At 45.7% G+C, this 19,730-nt stretch overlaps 1 protein-coding gene across 1 annotated transcript in view; it reads left to right on the forward strand.

Annotated features, from left to right (window-relative positions):
* Positions 1-2,564: 2,564 nt before the first annotated feature.
* The window catches only part of RBM33 (RNA binding motif protein 33), a gene marked incomplete at both ends in the record, with an annotated part of 103,117 nt that continues 85,951 nt past the window's right edge, over positions 2,565-19,730 (forward strand). The window contains 2 exons of the mRNA XM_080701130.1: positions 2,565-2,607; positions 14,786-14,864. Coding sequence (XP_080557256.1) covers positions 2,565-2,607; positions 14,786-14,864 — 122 coding nt within the window. The remainder of the gene's footprint in view (positions 2,608-14,785; positions 14,865-19,730) is intronic.

Consider the following 19,730-nt stretch of genomic DNA (forward strand, 5'->3'; position numbering starts at 1 on the left):
CTTTCTGTTTCACTTAGCCTTTTAATCTATTACTACTCTTATTTAATTCGATGCTTATCTAATCTCTGATCTCCCTCGTGTAAGCCATGCTATTTCAACTATGTCCTTTCAGCATAACTTGATCACTACTCCAGTGCTTCCTTTCTTTTTGTTAGGAACAAGACTTATCTTCCCCAGAATAGGCTCGTGCTGGAGAACAAAATTTGGGTGCTGTGTGTCCGTGCTCATGGGCTGTTCTCTCCACGCCTCACGGTGGACAGAGGACACACCTGCACATACTTCTTCACCGTCACATGGGCATGGCACTGCAATGCAACACAGGCACGAGCTGAAGCCTGGGTAGCCTCCCTGAGTTTCAAGCTCCTGACTCATGGGAGCCAGAATCTCGCAATGGTTCTTAGCGTCCATCTTTTAGAGGCCTCAAACTCAGTCAAGAGTAATCTCACTTAGGAGAGCCTACAAGCATGGCTTCCCCAAGAGTATGCCAGCACACTCAGCTTGAGGCATCCTTCAGATGACTACTGAAATCATCTGAAAGAGTTTCTGAGTTACACACTCCATCTTCCAGTTAAAAAAAATCACGGCAGGTGTCCCATGTCTGTAATTGCAGTAGTTGGGAGGCTGAGACAAGAGGATTGCAGGTTCCAGACCAGCCTCAGCAACTGAGAAAGCTCATGTTTCAAAATAAAAAAAATTAGCTCACCGTGGTGGCACATGCTTATAATTCCAGTACTTGGGAGGCTGAGAAGGGAAAATTACAGGTTCAAAGCCAGCTTGGGTGACTTAGCAAAGCCTCCCACAACTTAGTGAGACTGTTTCCAATTAAAAAGTAAGGCTGGGAGTGTAGCTCAGAAGTAGAATGGCCCTGGGTTCAACCCCCAGTACCACAAAACACATAAATGAATGAAAAAGGTTGGGCTGTAGCTCAAAGGTAGAACGTCTTAGGGTTAATACACATAAAATAAAAAATATACACATATGAAGAAAAACATGAGGAATTCAAGTTATTTAAATATGAATGTGAATCCCTGCGCTTGGGAGGAGGATCGCTCCCAGGTTCAGAAGCCAGCTGCTCTGGCTTAAGAGACCCTGTTTCCAAAAAAAAAAAAAAAAGGTCTGGGTCTGGGAGTGTAGCCCGGAAGTAGAGGGCTTCCAGGAACCCCAGTATCACATACACAAAATAATAAAATGAAATAAAATAGGTTTGGGAGTGTAGCCTGGAGGTAGAAGGGCTTCCAGGAACCTCAGTACCGCCAAAAAGAAAACAACAACAAAAGAAATGAATGCAAGCCTGGCACGGTGCTATACTCCTGTAATCCCAGTACTTGGGAAGAAGAGACAGGAGGATGGTGGGTTCATAGCCAACCTCAGCAACTTAGTGAGACTGTTTCCAAATAAAAAATATAATAGGGCTGGAGGTGTGGCTCAGAGGTAGAATTCCTGTAGGTTCAATCACGTTACCCTGCCCCCTAAAAATGGAAGAAAATACAAATGTGTTAACATGCTTTCCGAGGGAGACCTAGTTATTCAGTGAGGTTGTTTGTAAGGCCCCCCCCTCTCTCTCTCTCTCTCTCTCTCTCTCTCTCTCTCTCTCTCTCTATATATATATATATATATATATATATATATATATATATATGTGGAAGTAATCTCATGAGGTCGAGATTAAAAGTTTCTATTTTTTGGTTGAATATAACTTACACTAATTGACCTGAAACGTTTCTTTTCCCAACATAGTATGAAGAAAGAGTTCAACCCTACAAAGTGTGACGCCCACCCACCGCCTTTTCTCCCCGCGGCTCCCACCCCGGGGCCACGCCCTCCCCGCCTCCCCGGGGCGTCTGCGGTCCAGTCCCCGCCGCAGGCCCGGCGGGCTCGGCGTCCTCCACCGCCCGACCTTCCCGGGCAACTCGTCCCTAGCACTCCGGCCCCCTTCTCCCGAGCCCGGCCTCGGCGGGCGCCTTCCCTCCCGGCCTCCGCCAGGGCGCCGGTCTGAGCGCCCAGGCCGAGACTGCCCGCAGCCCTCGGGCGCACGCCTACTCCCGGCGGCCGCGCCAGCGTGGACGGCGCGCGGGGCGCGAGTGCGCCTGCGCGACCACCGCCTTCCCGCCCGGGCGGAGGCCACGCCCACCCCGACGGCCGTCCACCGCCGTAAAGCGCCGCGGCGCCGCCTGCCGCAAAGCGCCTCACGACAGTGCCGCCGCCCACCTACGGCCTCGGGCCTCCCCGCCCCCGCGGCAGGCGCGTGGGGCGCGCGGCCGGCCGCCGTGCGCGGGTCCTGGCCGCCAGCCTCCGGGCGCTCGGGCCGCCCGGCTCCCGCGGCCTCGGCCCCCGCCCGCCGCCGCCTCCCCGGCCGCCCGCCCGCCCGCCCGCCCTTCCTCCCGGCGTGCACCGCGGCGCCGCCATGTTGCCGTAGCGTTGTTTTCCTCCTGCGGAGGCGACGGGCCGCTGCGGACCGCGACGCGCCGGCCTCGCCTGAGCTGCCTGCCCGCGCGGGCCCGCGCCGCTCCCCGCCGCCCCGGCCCGCTCCGCGCGGCCGGCCTCCGCCCGGGGGCGGCGAGGCCATGGCGGCCGCCCTGGGCGCGGGCGGAGGAGCGGGCGCCGCAGGTACGTGGGCGCCGGCTTTGTGCGGCCGTGCGGCCGGGCGCTGGCGCTGGCGCCGGCGGGCCGCGCGCCCCGGCTGTTGGCGGCCGGCCGGGCGGGTCTCGGCGCGAGAGCGGCGCCGGGCCGCCATTGCCGCGGGAGCCCGGGCCGCCGAGTACCGCGGCGCCAGGGCTGAGCGCGCGTCGGGCCGGCGCCGGGATGTGGTGTATGTCAGCTTAAGTGGGTTTTTTTTTTTTTTTTTGGTGTGTGTACTTAATGGGACGCTACTTCAATTTTTAAAAAATATATTAGTTTTTCCTGCCTCACTTGGTCACTTTCTGGGGGTCAAAACTCTCTCATATGATTTTAGGCCAAAGCCTTAAAAAAAAAAAGAGCACGTCGTGTTATTTGCGATTTCCACTCAGTGGTATAAGGTGGAATTTCCAGATACGGCCTGATACGTGAAGACATGGTTATGCTGAAGGCCCATGTGTTTGTGAAACAAGTTGCTTGTTTTCAGTTTCTTCTTTTTTTCTTTGTTTCTTCGGCACCAGGGGTTGGACCCAGGAACGTTCCACCTCTGAGCGACACTACCAGCCCTTTTACTTTTTTCTTTCCAAAGAGGGTCTCGCTAAGTCGCTGAGGCAGGCGTCAGACCTGCGACCCTCTCGTCTCAGCCTACCAAGTACTGGGATTATAAGCATGCATCACCATGCCCGACTTTGTTATTAATTTTTAACTTAGTAAATATCGCCGAATATCATTCACATAAACAGAAGTCTTTGGGATCTTTGATAATTTCGAGGCCAGGAAGTTTGAGCTTTCCATTTTAGAGTAGTAGGCAGGTTTTCTTCTTGATGTTTTAGAGGTTTTCCTTCCCGTTTGTCACAGGTGCCAGGTTTCTCATTTTTGTTAAGACAAAACTCTTTGTCAGGGTTTGGTGTGGGTTCCCTATTACTTTACTCTGGTGGAGTGTTTCTGTAGCTCCGAAGTCTAATAGCATGAGCTGCATCTTCTGTACAGACTGCCCCTACTTGCGGACTGACTTCTGAGCCCCGGGGCCTGAAAAGTCACCGAACAATGTCCTTACTGTGTGCCTTTCTCCTCTTCATTCAGTAGAGCCCTTGTTTGATTTCCTCAGTGTTTTATCTCTTTGTGTAGCTTTCTGTAGCTATTTTTTTTTTTTTAATCTCCCACTAAGCCAGGCGTGGTGGCGCACGCTGGTAATCCCTGCGCTTGGGAGGCTGAGACAGGAGGATCGCACAGGTTCGAAGCCAGCCTCAGCTACTTAGTGAGGCTCTCAGCAACTTAGTGAGACCCTGTTTCCAAATAAAATATAAAAATAGGTCTGGGAGTATAGCCCAGAGTTAGAAGGCCTCTGGGTTCCACACCCCCCCCCCCCCAGTACCACCAAAAAATAAAAAAATAAAAAATCTCCCACTAGCCTCCAAGGCACCTTGAGGACAGGAATGCCTTTTGTTTTTTTCCTTTAATTTTCCTTTGGTTCTGGGGATTGAACCCAGAGGCGCTCTACCACTGAGCTGCACCCCTGGCCCTTTTGTTTTTTATTTTGAGACAGGGTCTTGCTAAGTTGCCAAGGCTGGCCTCAAACTTTTGACCTCCCTGCCTCAGCCTCCTGATTAGCTGGGATTACAGGCATGCACTACCTTGTTCAGGTAGGAACGCTTTTACCTTGTATCCCAGGTTTCCTGCACACAGCATGTGTTCGACAAAATTTAATAAGGAAATTAAAAAAGAGTAAAATGTCTTCTTGAAACAAAAATCTAGAAGTGCATCCTAATGTTGTCAATTCCGCATTAACTGAATCATATTAAGCCAAAATACTTACATTTTCTGGCAGCAACTTTTATTTCCCTGTAGAAAGCTTGCCTGACACCTCAGTGGAGCATGTTCCACCCTGGTTTTGTACTTCGCAGTAATATGGTTGGTATTGTTTCTTACACATGGAATCGCTGATAGTGGTAGAGTGGCCCTTTGCCATGCAGTCTGTTTTCCTTTTCATTATGTTAAGGTGCTGGTTGTGACCTGGATTCATTTCACAGTCCACTAAGTGTTCAAGAGGGTCACTGTACTGGGCTCCTCTGCAGTATTGATCAGTGTTGCTCAGTAAATGAAATTCTTTTTTTGGTGGCGCTAGGGCTTCAACTCAGCGGAATTCTACCTTTGAGGTAGGCCTCCAGCCCCATTTTATTTTTTAGTTTAAAACAGAGTCTTCCTAAGTTGCTGAGGCTGTCCTCAAACCTGTAGAACCTGTGATCTTCCTATTTCAGCCTCCCCCAAATTGGGAGTATAAGTTTGTGCAACCATGCCAGGCTTGAATAAAGGGATCTTAACCATCCCAGAAACTGATAGACTCCGTGAGCAGTCAGCATAGATGGCAGCTGGCTGTGGTGGCTCAGTTTATAACCCCAGTACTTGGGAGGCTGAGACAGGAGGTTCCGGGTTTGCTGCCAGCCTCAGCAGTTTAGGGAGGCCATCCACAACTTGGTGAGACCCTGTTTCAAAATAAAGAAAAAAAAAAAAAACAGGGCTAGGGATGTAGCTCAGAGGTATAGAATGCCCATGGGTTCCACCTTGAGTACCCCCCCCCCCCAAGAAAAAGTGTCACAGAATGCAGGTCCACAGGAGAGCTTGCTTAGGCTCTTGCTGGAAAGCGGCTTATTCTTAACTTCAGATTCATTCCTAGTTAAGTAGCTTTCCATAGCAGCCAAGTGATTGGACCTGCTGGCCTCTCTAATAAAGAGTGGCACCTGCTAAACACTGGGGACTGAAACCAAGAGCAAAGTGTATAAACTTGGCCTTTGGTAACATTTTACTTTGTCAGCAAATAGATGAGTTTCAAATGTGTCTAATGCTTATTTGTATTGTAAAGCACAAAGTAAAAACAGAAAATGGTGCATAAATTTTAACACAGTCCCCCAACCTAATGTTTGTGTAGTGATTCACAGTTAATAGGCTGCTTTGAGAGAAAGTCCATTATCTCACTTGAAACTTAGTGAAGCCCTCTGCAACTTAGTGTGACCCTATTTCGCTTTCTTTTTTTCTTTTATTTATTTATTTATTTATTTATTTATTTATTTATTTATTTTTGCGGATCTGGGGATGGAACCCAGGGGCATTTGACCTCCAAGCTACAGCCCCTGCCCTATTTTTATTCTTTATTTTTTGAAACAGGGTCTCACTAAGTTATGGAGGGCCTCACTAAGTAGCTGAGGTTGTCCGTGAACCGTGGTCCTCTGGTCTCAGCCTCCTGAATGCTGGGATTACAAGCCTGTGCCACCACGCCCTGCTACCCTATTAAAAAAAAAAAAATAGGCTGGCGAGTAGCTCAGAAATCACCTTTTAAAAAAAATTAAATTTCCCTGAAATAGGGCTGGTAAGCAAAGTAAATTTGAGACTCTGGTTTATCTGGAATAGAATTTTTGCAGAATGATTGTCAGATATAGAATTCTTAGATGACGGTTTTTCTTTCGGCACTTTATTTTATTTATTTATTTATTTGGTAGTACTGAGGGTAGAACTCAGAGGCTTTCTACCTCTGGGCTATACTCTCAGACCTATTTTCTATTTTATTTGGAAACAGGGTCTCACTATGTTGCTGAAAGCCTCACTAAGTAGCTGAGGCTGGCTTCGAACCTGTGCGATCCTCCTGTCTCAGCCTCCCGAGCGCGGGGATTACAAGCGTGCGCCACCACGCCCGGCTCTCTTTCAGCATTTAAATATTTCATCCCACTGTCTCATGGCCTTCGTGGTTTCTGAAGAGAAATTGACCATTAATCTCATCAAGGATCCCTTTCATATGACAAGTTCCTTTTGTCTTTGAAGATCCTCTTTAGCTTTTTTTTTGGACAGTTCAGTTTCAGTGTGGATCTCTTAGGTGTTTTCTTTTGGAGTTTGTTGACCTTCTTGGATGTATAAATTCATCTTTCATTAAATTTAGGAGTTTTGGTCATTCTTTAGGTGGTACCGGGGTTCTTGGAAGCCCTTCTACTTTGGGCTACACTCCCAGACCTATTTTATACTGCTTTTTTATTTGGAAACAGGGTCTCTTAAGCCAGCGCGGTCCTCCTGTCTCCGCCTCCCAAGCGCGGGGATGACAAGCGTGCCCACCACGCCTGGCTTGTATTCTTTATTTTGAAACAGGGTCTCAGTAAGTTGCGGAGGGCCTCGCTCAGTGGCGAGGCTGGCTGTGAACCTGCGATCCTCCTGGCTCTGCCTCCGGAGTACTGGGATGACAAGCCTGCGCCACGTGCCTTTTTCCTGCCAGTTTGTCCTTTTGGCTCTCCCGTAATACATGTGACGATACCCTTGATGATGTTGCCCAGTTTTCTTAGAATCTCTTTGTTTTTCTCATTGTCTTCTTTCCAGTTTCTCAGATTTTATTATTTCAGTGCGTTGCTGTTCATTTACATGCCTCAGTTTTGGGACTGAAAACTAGACTTTCTGAATTATATAATGTAGTGATTATGGAAATTTTAGAATGTTCTCCCTCTGAATTTGTCATTGGTGTAGATTTTTGTTTGTTTGTTGTTTTTTTGGTACTAGGGATTGAACTCAGGGGCATTCTACCTCCAAGTTACTTTTTTACTTTTCACTTTGAAACAGGGTTTTGCTAGGTTGTTGAGAATCTTGCTGAATTGCTGAGGCTGACTTTAAACATGTGATCCTCCTGTCTCAGCCTCCTAGGTACTGGGACTGCAGACATGCGCCACTCTGCCCATCTTATTTATCTGGTTATAAAATAACTTTTCAGTTGGATGTGGTGGTGTGTGCTTGTGATCCCTGTACTTGGGAGGCTGACACAGGAGGATTACAGGTTCGAGGCCAGCCTCTGCAATTTAGTGAGGCCCTGATTCTAAATAAAAAATAAGGACTGGGGATATAGCTTGGAGGTAGAACACCCTGGAGTTCAAACTTGAGTATAGAGACAAAAAAAATTCTTTTCAAACTAGTTTTGCAGAGACTGTGTTTCTTGTCCTGTGTGGTCACTGAAGCCTCCTTTTGGTTATCACAGTGCTTAGCTACTGAGGTGACAGATTATTAAATGCTTAGAGCTATTAGGAAAGAACCCACCCAACCCCTCCTTTCCCGCTGGCTCTAGCAGAAGTAACCTCTAACTGCATTAGCCTTCGCCCTCTGCCTAGAGTCTAAACCTGAGTCAGAGCTGTAACTCTTGGGTTATCCCACGTGTTTTCTGAGCGTGCGCCTTGCTCTGGGATGCGCACGGGCTCTAGGTGCCCCGGGGCATGTGGGAGCCCATGGAAGCCCTCTCCCCTCTTGGGTCTCCCTCTCCAGCCTCCCCCCAGGCTTTGTGGTCAGTGTGCTGCTCGTCGGGTGCGCCACCCTTCCTTTTGGCACACACTGCCTGCTGTGCTGCTGTAGCCCTAAGAGAGATCTGGGGGGCAAAAGAAAGACAAGGCCCCGGGTGGACTGACTCCACAGGGGCCGACAGGCGGGTTGCAGTGCACAGTGAGTTTTTGAGTTTTTTTTAAGCATTAATAAGCTGTTCTAGGAATGCTCCCGCTCGCCTGGGTGGGTCGGCAGGTGGGGAGGGAGCCGCAGCACCTGTTCTCTGTAGCTTCGCAGCTTCTTTCTCCATTAAGCCTCCCGGGTTCTTGCAAGGTTTTATATGAGATTCCAGAGTTGCAAAGAGTTTGAGTCTGATATCTCTTTTTTTTGCCTCAGATTTTAATGTTGTTTTAGTGGGGGCATGGATTCCATTCCAGTGTCTTTAGTGATGTCACTTGGCATTGGAGGAACTTTATAGTGAATGCAATTTATTCAGAAATGAACATATCCACTGTTTTTATTGACAGTTTGGAAGGGAGCCTTTTCATCCTTTCCTGTATAGGTGTTGTACCTACTCAGATACATGACCTTTAATAACATGTTCACTTAAATGTAGGGCCTGGGGATCCTATGTCAGGAAATGAGAGCTGTGTGCATTTAACCATTTTCCAATGAGCATTTCAGTTATTTCGACTTTTTCACTGTGGTAGATAATAGAGCCATAAGCATCTATCTACACGTCTTGATGTGTTTATACAAATATTTCTGGAAGATAGATACTGCTAGAATTGGAATTACTAGGTAGCAAGTTATACATATTTAAATTTTTGATAGCTGCTTTCAAGTTGTCCTCTTTACCATTTTATTCTCCCATCAACAAAGAAAGTGCTCCTGTACCCTCTGTAAATGTGCACTCGTGTGTGTGTGGGGGTACTGGGGATTGAACCCAGTATTGTTCTGCCTCAGCTCCATTCCCAGCCCTATTTTTTAGTTAGTTAGTTAGTTTATTTATTTATTTATTTATTTATTTATTTATTTATTTTGTGGGTCTGGGGATGGAACCCAGGGGCATTCAACCTCCGAGATACACCCTCTGCCCTATTTTTTATTTTTTATTTTGAAATGGGTTCTCATTAAGTTGCAGAGGGCCTCACTAAGTAGCTGAGGCTGTCCGCGAACCAGGATCCTCCAGTCTCCGCCTCCCAAATGCTGGGATTATAAAGGCCCACCATATGCCTTTCTAAGAAATTCTTTGTGGTTACTGTGGTACAGATTTTTAAAAAGGAGCCTCAGAGTCTCCAGGGTTTTCTGAAGGAGTTTAATGGACATTTTTGCAAGTTAACATTGAATTTGTGAACACAGTTTGGGAAACACTGGTATTTTTACAACATGAGTTCTGCCATCCATCAACAGGGATGTCTCTGGGCCAGGCTCTTCTTTCTTGTCCCTCAGTCCTTCCTTGACCAGCTCTTCTGAGTACTGGGCTGTGCAGGCACTGGGCTGTGTAGAGTACGTGTGCTCACACCGGGTAAAGAGCACTGCCCGGAGGGGCTTGCCTTAGTAAAGGCGGGTGCTTTGCTCATGTTTTTTGTTTATTTCATTTCTAATATTTTGTGGTATTTTCATAGTACATGGTGTCAAAATTTTAATTGTATTCTATTCTCAAATTTGTAGAAACCTTTCCCCCCCTTTTTTGGTAATTGCATTATGTGACTATCATCTTGGAATCTTGTTTTAATAGTCTAGAGTCCTTTAGCTGGACTATTAAATAAATAAGAGGCTGAGCAGGAGGATTGCAGGTACAGACACTCACGGCGAGCAGAGACTCTCAGCCCTAGTGAGATCCTGTTTCCAAATCAGACCAGGTGTGGAGGCGCACACCTGTAATCCCAGTACCTGGGAAGCAGACGGGAGGATGACAGGTTCGCGGCCAGCCACGGCTACCTCATGAGGCCTCTGCAGCTTAGTGCGACCCTGTTTTAAGGTTAAAAAATAGGGGTGGAGGTGTACCTCCGAGGTAGGATGCCTCTGCATTCCATCCTCAGCAACACGCTCGCGCATGCACACACACACACTCACACGGCTGGGGGTGCAGCTCAGAAGGAGAATACCCCTGGGTTCAATACTACTAAATAAGTACATACATTAATAAATAGTCTGATATTTTAAATTTTCTAGTCTGTCATGTCCTGAATCTCCTCATGCTAAGCTTTGTACATCTCATTTCTTGCACTTACGTGGCAGCACTGGTTGGCCAGCCTTCCAGGGTCGTAAGGAATACAGTGGATAATAGCAGGCGTCCTGGCCTTGGCGCGCTGTGTCTGAGGCTCGGGACCATCCTCTGCACGCTCTACCATTGAGTGTGGCATTTGCTGTAGGTTCTGCTAGTTATTGTTTCTGGACACTTAACTAGCAGAACTACAGGAAGGGAATGGAGTTGAAAGCAGGGAGGCCGATGATCAGTGCGCTGTATTTCATGAACAGAATAAAACCACACTTTAGGGAGAGCCTCTCTTTTTCCTAGTTAATACGTACATAATGGATTTGGGTTTTTTTTTTTTTTTTTTTTTTTTCTTTTTTGCGGTACTGGGGATTGACCCCAGGGCCATTCTACCTCTGAGCTACACACCCAGCCCTATTTTTTCTTTTTTCTTTTGAAACAGGGTTTCACTGAGATGTACAGGGCCTCACTAATCAGCTGAGGCTGGCCTCTAACCACGATCCTCATGTCTCAGCCTCCTTAATGCTGTGATTACAAGTTTGTACCACCAAGCTGGGCTTGGATTATTATCACCTATAAAATAAGGAATCTTGACCCTCTTAGTTTAGATTGTAGACTGTAAAATAGGGGTAGCATTATACCTCGGAGGTAGCATGCCTCTGTGTTCAGTCCCCAGGAACATGAACACACACACACACACGCACACACACGTAGCTCAGAAGTAGAATGGCCCTGGTTTTAATACCACAAAAGAAGACCTAGAGACCATCTGTCTGTTAATCTTGACCCTCATTTAGTCTAAGAGTATATTATAGAGAGAGTAATGTCGAGGACACAGTAGGAATGTTGAGAACCTTTGAAATACAAAGGTTTACTAGCTTTTTTTTATGAAGGGCCAGATAGTAAATATTTTAGGTTTTGCAGAGCATGTGGCTTCTGTTGAAACAATTTACCTTTGTCTTTGTAACTTGCCAGCAGCCACAGACATTATGTGATTGAATTGCTGTGACTGCGTTCCATTAAATGTTTATTTACATAAACGGGCAGTTGCTAATTTGGACCTAAACCTGTGGCACAACTACCCCTGGCCTGAAGTTCATGGCCCTTAGAGCAGACAGTTGTTGGAACCTTGTCCCAAGCTAATATGACATTTCCAACAAGTCCAAGTTTGTGCAAATGGAGGATGAAGAAATGAGAATGGTAAACAGAAGTTGTGTCTTTTGTTGATTCCTAATCACTCCACGTTGGAAAATTGTGGACATTCCAGTAGATGGCTTTCGTCTTGAGGATGAGGAAGAATTAGGCCCGCGTTGATGTGGAACTCTTAGCTGAGGTTTACATGTAGGAGATCCAGACATGGAGGCATAGGCCACGCATGCCTTGCGGGACAAGTCTTCCCGTGGCCTTCAGACAGGCATTGTTTTTCCTTTCAAGTTCTGAATTGATGTGGACATGTTTTCTCTTTGTGTAGCATGCTAGTATAAACTGAAACTTTAATAAGGGGTTGTCTACGATCTAAAGAGTAGATGGGAAATGACTGAAAAGACTCTAAGCAAAATAAAATGCCTATAGGGCTCTTAGCTTGCTTCTTAGGACTTTGACTTATTATTTCACTGAATAGAATGTCTTCAGAATTTTCACGTAACGTATGTCAGAATTTCCTTTTTGTGGTATTCAGGATTGAAGCCAGTGGCATTCTACCTCTGAGCTATTCCCCCAGCCCTTTTTTACTTTTTGTTTTGAAACAGTGTGTGGCTGGGTTGCCAATATTCTCACTACTTGAACCTGTGGTCCTCTTGTCTCAGCCTCCCAAGTACTGGGTTTATGGGTGTGCGCCACCACACTCGGTTTATTTCCTTCCTTTTTAAGGCTAATATTTCATTGCAGATAGAGAGCATTTTTTAAAAAAACCTTTTTACTCCAGGCTAGAAACTTGAGATGCTTATGCCTTTTGGCTGTTTTAAGTATCATACTACTTGGAGAGTGTATAAAGATCCTCAAGCCCCTGTTTTCATTTTTTTTGTTTGTTTGTCGACCCAGAAGTGAGCGAGTTAGTCATTGGCTTTAGAGCACACTTTAATCCAGAATTACCTTATCTAGACTAATAATATATTCAAAGACTTTTTCTAAGTGAGGTTACATTCTGAGGTTCTAGTGGACAGTAGTTTTTGAAGGACACTAGTGTTATAAAAAATGAAAATATTTGGCCTTTGTTCCTGGCCCAAAGCTGCTAAAACCCTTAGAGTTTACCATCTCAGTCTCTGCGAGTGAGACGACTAGAGGGAATTCCTACATTGATTCTGAATGGGGGTGGTTGTCAGAAAAACCAACCAAGTATTTAGAAGGGTTAGAACCTTCAGCCTCAGCTCCCAGCCTCCCAGGAGAGGAGAAGGGCTGGAGGGTGCTGCAGTCACTAGTCAGTGATTCGATCAGTCATGCTTCTAATGAGGCCTCCATAAGGCCCCCTAGACCGCGGGGCTTGGGGGCTTCTGACTAAGTGGGTGGCTACGTCCACACACTGAAAGGGCGGTACACCTCGTCCTGACCCTTTACCTCACTCAGTCATCACTTGTACTTTGTGTGTGGTACTGGGATTTCCTAGAAGTGCTCTACCATTGGCTACATCCCCAGCCCCTCCCTCCGTCCCTCCCTCCCTCCCTCCCTCCCTCCCATGATGTCCTGAGTTGCCCAGGCTGTCCTGCGCTTGCTCCTTGAGTTGCTGGGATCAGAGGCATGTGCCACTGCGCTTTCCCTATTATGTGTTTTGGAGAAGAGTTTAAATTTTGAGAGTATCCACTTTTTACATTTGCTCTGTCATTGATTGTGGTTTTGTTCCTACATATACATATAAGAAGTCTTTGCCTAACCCAAGAACAGATACTCTTGTGTTTTTCAAAGTATGGATTTAGGTTCTCTTTTGGGGGTATAGATGTCTATCCAATTGTTGTGGCACCATTTGCTGAAAAGGCTGCCCTCGTCATCTTTGTAAAATACCAGTTATCTACCTGTGTGGGTTCTACAAGGCAATTATGTTTCCCAGGTTCTAGTTGACTATATTTATGTGAGTCCTGCAGCTTTAATTATTTTAGTATCTAATAATTCCTAAATCAGTTATCAGCTCTCCAACATGTTCTTTTTTGATAGAGTATTCTAGGTCCTTGGACATCTATAGGAATTTTAGAATCATGTTAATTGTGCAAAACAGCTGTTGGGATTTTGATTGAGACTGCACTGAGTGTGTGATCATTTGGGGGAGAATTGTCATTTAATGGCTGTAAGTCTTGACTCATGACTCAGAATATTGCTGTGTTTATTTAGGTCACTAGTTTCTCTTAGCATATTTTGTAGTTTTTAATGTACAGGTCTTTCACATCTTTTATTATGTTTTGTTTTTTTTTTTTGCGTGTCTGAGGATGAAACCCAGGGGCATTCGACATTCAAGCTACACCCCCTGCCCTATTTTTTATTGTTTATTTTGAAACAGGGTCTCACTAAGTTACATAGGGTCTCACTAAGTAGCTGAGGCTGTCTGCGAGCAGTGATCTTCCTGTCTCAGCCTCCTGAATGCTAGGATTACAAGCATGCACCACCATGCCCAGCTAGTATTTCATATTTTTAGTGATAATACAAATGTTTTTAAAACACTTTCCAATTTATACTTGTATGTAGAGATACTATTGAAATTTTTTTGTTTTTTGTTTTTGTTTTTTTGCAGGTCTGGGAATGGAACCCAGAGGCATTTGACCTCTGAGCTATACCCCCTGCCCTATTTTTTTATTTTTTGTTTTGAAACAGGGTCTCACTGAGTTGCGGAGGGCCTCACTAAGTAGCTGAGGCTGTCCGCGAACCGCGATCCTCCTGTCTTAGCCTCCGAATGCTGGGATCACAAGCATGCGCCACCATGCCCAGCGATACTGTTGAATTTTGAATTTTGTATATTCTTGTATTTTGAGGCTTTGGTAACTCATTTATTCAACCCCCCTTTTTTTTTTTTTAGATTCTCTCCAATTTTCTGCATAGCCAGTCATGTTTGGGAAAATGTGAACATTACAAAAATATTATGAAAGTCTCCTGCTTTTAGCAAGCTAGCATTTTTCAGAAGTAAAAAAACAAAAAAAAACTTTTTTTTTTTTAATAAAGGGAACATTTTACTAAAGTTCTGATTCTTTTTTCAGAACTGGGGATTGAATTCAGGGTCACTACCATGGCTATATCTCCAGTCCCTATTCCCCCTTTTAAAATTTGAGATTGAGTCATATGTTGTTCAGCTTGGCCTCAGACTTGCAGTTCTTTTGCCTCAGTATGGATGTGTGTGTGTGTGTGTGTGTGTGTGTGTGTGTGTGTGTGTAGAAGGAGATACTGGGGATTTTCCGCCTCTGAAATGCCCGGTCCTATTTTATTTTTAATTTTGGAACAGGGTCTCACTAAATTGCGGAGTTTGGCCTTGAACCTGCAATCTTCCTATTTCAGTCGGCCAAGTACTGGGATTACAGGTGTGTGCTACCATACCTGATTAAAACTTTGAAGTATTAAAGCAGTTATGGCTGTATATGGAACTTCTGCATCTTGAAATGTCAGGCTAGGAGTCCTTAAGTCGTTTTAGTGGTTAATTATTCAAATTGTGTCTGTCTTGATGTAGTGAAACTGACTTGAATGTACTTCTCTTCGTAGATGATGACTTTGACCAATTCGATAAGCCTGGTGCGGAGCGGTCCTGGAGAAGAAGAGCCGCCGACGAGGACTGGGACAGGTCCGTGCACACTGGGCGTCGCCGTGTCCTGCCTCTGGCACTCGTCGGCAGGGATCTTACTGGAAGGCGCTTCTCCGTCTTGGGTGGGCTCTGAGCTGGTCAGGGCGAGGCCTTTCCAGGTGGAGGGCTGTCCAGAGGGCTCCTGTTAGGGGCTTGAGTGTATCCAGGGTTGTGCAGAACATAGGTTTCCTCGTCTTCCAGTGTTTTGTTCAGAAACGGCATTGACTTTGTGGCGCACTCATGTGTCACAACTCCTCTCTTTCCATTTCCTACCCAGGAATTTGGCTGACTTTGCGATACTTGCCCTTGTAATTTATGCTGGTTTTAATTTGCAGTTTCCCTGGTTCCTGGTGAAGGTGGGGGTAGCTGTTGAGGGACGCACACACTGTATAGAACAGCTGTGGTGACGGCAGCTCCAGTGTGAGCCATTCACTCTGGCAGGGACTTGAGGGTGAAGGGCTGTGCTCTTGAGGGGACGCGGAGTGGTGCTCCACCGCTCTCCAGCGTCTTAGGAGCTGCAGTGAGAAAACGTAACAGCTACCTTGGCGTCGTGGTCAAATAGTGTATTGATATAGGTGAGGCAGTGGCCCTAAAAGGTAAACTGGACCTCAGCACAAAGAATTCCTAGTTGCTGTTTGAAAATCACAGTGCCCCAGAAATTTTAGAGAATAATCTACTGTAGAAATATTGTAACTCTTACTCCACAGGTGATTGCTCCTCAGGGACTTATTCAGTGCATTAGTCAGGATCCTCCAGAGAAAGAAACAACAGGACAGACAGTAGAAAGACATTTATGAGGAAGGTTGGAAAGCTGGTGGTGTGGCTCATGCCCAGCCCAAAGGCCCGACAACTAGGAGCAGTGCAGGCCGACAGCCCACGGATGTGCCCGTGAGGCTCAGCTGTGCAGGGCAGAGGTGCCCAGGGATTTAGGCACCACCAGGAGTCTGAGTCAGGGTGCTGCAGCAGCTTTCCCTGGGTCTTGAAGGGGGGGGTAAGTTTAGGTCTGATAAACCTTGTATTCCTGTTTCTAGATGAACATTCCTTAACATGCCTGTGCAGAGCTGGGCAGGTCACAGAGTGTAAGGTCGTGAAGGAGACAGACGGGGGCAGAGGTGCCAGGCTTCCTCGTGCTCTGTTACCAGGTGGTACCTGTAAGCCGAGGAGTCAGTGCTCCTAGCACAGGCAGCCCCTCTCCTGTGCAGGCTGGAAGACTTTTTAGCTGAAGAGTTTTTAGCTGGAACCCTTTCTTTAATGAGAGGTCTGTCTGCTGGACAGGGTTAGAGAGCTGAGAGTTGGGGAGCATCCAGGAGTAGCATTTCCCGCTTAGGCCCTGAGGGGAAGGCTGTTGTGATGCGGGGGGGGGGGGGGGCTTGCCTTCTCTCCTCCTGAAGTGACATTCTCTGGTTGGATCCTGCTGGCTAGATGCATCCAGAAGCCAGGGGTGGGGCAGCCTACGTGAGCTGTTCCAGGAAGGTGTGTGCATCCAGGTTCACAGCTGGTAGAGACGGAGTAGAGGGGACTGGAGCTGGAGGACCTGAGACAGCGGGCCCGCCATGTTCACGTGAAAGGCTGTAGCTAGGTGGCTGACATCTAAGTACACATTCCCTGAGAAGTAGCTTTCAGGATACTTCTTTTTGTGGGTATAAATATACTTGTCTTCAGTAGCTCATTAGCTGTATCTTTGATAAGAAACGTATGCCCAAAAATGGTTGTTACCCAAATGATGATGACTGGTGGATCCATTAGGATGTTCTTCATTTGAATGCAGGGCACCTCTCCAGTGTGGTGCTTGCTGTTTCTATAGCACTTTCCCTTGTTGTTGGGAACATAACTGTTCTCCCCTCTGAGACTGACTATGAGGTGTCGGCCAGTCACCTCCACTAGTTCATTGTTGTTTTTGATAATAGTTGGTGGAATTTTGGTGGTTTTATATACTTACTAAATTTTCTCTCTTGGATGTATGTACCACTTTTGTGAGGATCCCATCTGATGCTGCAGTAAGAGAAGTTAGTTACATGTTTCTCTGGGGTAACTGCATGGTAGTTAGGATTTAAGTTCTGAGTTCAGATTGCTATTACCTACCAGTGTCAGCTTCCTAGCAGAGTGACCTTGGGCAAGTTATTTAACAGCTCAGAGCCTGCTTTCACATCTAAAGAATGGGCGATGTAAGTATCCGTGTGAAAGATTAGTGTCAGTTAAAAAGTTCTGGTGAACCAGTGTGATGCTTGGCACGTGCAGCACACTCCAGGTGTCTGGTTCTTGACCGCTCCTCCGCTTCGTTCCTCTATGCTGCTGTCATCCATTGGCCTTGGTCCCGTGTCTCCTGTCTCCTGTTGTGTTTTCTCATTAGTCATGAGGCTCCCTTTTCTTTTCTTTTCCTTCCTTCCTTCCTTCCTTCCTTCCTTCCTTCCTTCCTTCCTTTCTTTCTTTCTTTCTTTCTTTCTTTCTTTCTTTCTTTCTTTCTTTCTTTCTTTCTTTCTTTCTTTCTTTCTTTCTTTCTTTCTTTCTTTCTTTTGTACCGGGAATTGAATTCTACTTCTAAACTACACCCCAGCGCTATTTATTTTTTTATTTGAAAACAGGGTCTCACTGCATTGATGTGAACCTCACTAAGTTGTTGAGGCTGTGCTCAAACCTGTGATTCTCCTCTCCCAGCCTCCCAAGTACTTTAAAAAGATATTTTTGTTTAAAGATAATGGTAATCTTTGGAGATTGTTCTCTTAGCCCAGTGCCGTGGTGCATGCCTGTAATCACAATACTTAGGAGGCTAAGACCAGAGGATGCATCATTGCAGGCTTGAGGATGGCCTAAGTAACATAGCAGTATTCCTTCAGGTCAAACCCAATATTCCCACCAAAAAAGAAAAGATTTGTTATTTTCAGATGCTTTTTCTGTCAGCAAAAGTCACAAATACTACCAATACTTTGCAGTTTATTCCTTATATAATTATTAGCACTTGTTCCTATTATATTAATTACTGTACTCTGGGAAGGTGGTATGGCCCTCCTTTTTCAGTTACTTAACATGATGGTGTACACTAGGCATGGTGGCCCGTGCCTGTAAGGCCAGTACTTGGGAGGCTGAGACCTGGAGGATCCCAGGTTCCAGGCCAGCAAGTCTCTAAGCAATGTAGTGAGACTCTGGTTTTTTTTTTTTTTTTTTTTTTTTTAAAAAGAGGGCTGGGGATGCCATCTCAGAGGTGGACTGCGCCCTTGTGTCCCGCCCCGGTCCTGATAGATAGATCAAGAGGATGCTTGTCTCCAGCGAGCTGCTCAAGTGCTTTTTGTCACCTGGAATCAAACTCTCAAATAAGGTTGTTGTAAATGTTTTTGACTAAACAGCACATTTTCTCAGTGTCTAGAGGATAATTTTAATACTGAAGTTAGAAAGTTTGTATCTGATGGAGAATAGCAGCTTAACATTGTTCAAAGGGGGCTATGTTTCTCATAGCCATCTTATATTTCTGTGAAACACTAGTTTTCAAGGGCTATTAAGGTCTTGTCCTGATTTACCCTGCTTTGTGTCCTTGGACATTATTTAATGTCCTTATTTTCATCTATAAAATGTGGGTAACTTAAATAACTTAAGAGTTTTAAGTGTATAAACTAAATAATTTGTTTCTACTACTAAAGAGTGTTATGAAAAGGTATATTTCTGCTTAAACTCCACATATGCCTTCCCAGAGACCCTAGTATTCTGTAAAACACACATAAACCAAATTTTTTTTTTTTTTTTGAGCAAAATAGTGCTGGCGATGATCCCTCCAAGCCTATAGAAGTTTGTAACCAAAGCCCTTATAATAAAGAGAATAGTCATGGTAAGAAGAGTGGCACGGTTAGCCTCCAGAGCATTTCACCCAGAAGCATCTTCATGGTTTTACTGAGTCTTTTCCTTCTGTCTGTTGATCTTTAGAGACATTTGCTTCTAAGAGTGTTTTCCCAGAATGAGAAACACAATCCAGTGATAGCCATCTATACCAATCAGCATTTTCTAAAAATCTCCAACGTCTTGACTTCTATGTAAGCCTGGTCCCAGTCATCCCCAAACAGAAACATGCTGGAAAACATTGCAGGTGACTGCTGCGACTTCACACCTTGCTTTGATTCCCAGGCACTGATTTGATTTTACAACCTCATCATTACTTTGAATTTTTAAATTTTTCAGGTCCTGCCAGTTTGATGATTGTCATATGGTCTTATTATTTTTTTTTAAAGTATTTCTGCTGATAAATGATACCGAGCATCTTGTCATATTTAATCATAAGTTTGTAAAGATAAAAGGAAGCTTACTTCTAAGTAGTTTTTGAGTGATTTTCAACAGGTCTAAAGAGATAAAGATTTCTTAACTTGAGTTGTGAAAATGAAGATTAAAGTCTAGTGACCACCTCCTGTGTCAGCCTTCTCCTCACCTAAAGAATGCTCCCTTGTATTGGAAAGTAACTTCTCACTGTTGCACATTTCACACTGAAGTCCTCAGGCCCTGGAGTCCCTCTGAGACCTGTACCCTTTCTAGTCCAGTAGAATCATGGGAAGAGCTGTGTCCATGTAGGGTCTAGGACTTGAGTCCCTGGCTTACATGTCATTAACAGATTTCAGCATGATCCAGTCAGAGTCACAGACGGAGATTTGGCTAGGAGAGAAAAATGCACATTCCAGGGAGAATGCAGGCCCTCTCCAGAGCGAGGCACCCTGGGGTCCTGCTGGGGTGGCCTGGGAGGCAGGGCGCGCCGCAGTTGGTGATCTCAAGGTGAGCGCAGGCGCCTGCTGCCTGCAGGGTCCTGTGTGCTCGCCAGTGTCTAACGTCTTCGCTTAAACTACTGGGGGGGTGGGGTTGTGGTCTGAGGCCATCCCCTTAAGTGAATTTGAC

The sequence above is a fragment of the Muscardinus avellanarius genome (assembly GCF_963383645.1).
Source record: "Muscardinus avellanarius genome assembly, chromosome: 9".
Taxonomy (NCBI): domain Eukaryota; kingdom Metazoa; phylum Chordata; class Mammalia; order Rodentia; family Gliridae; genus Muscardinus; species Muscardinus avellanarius.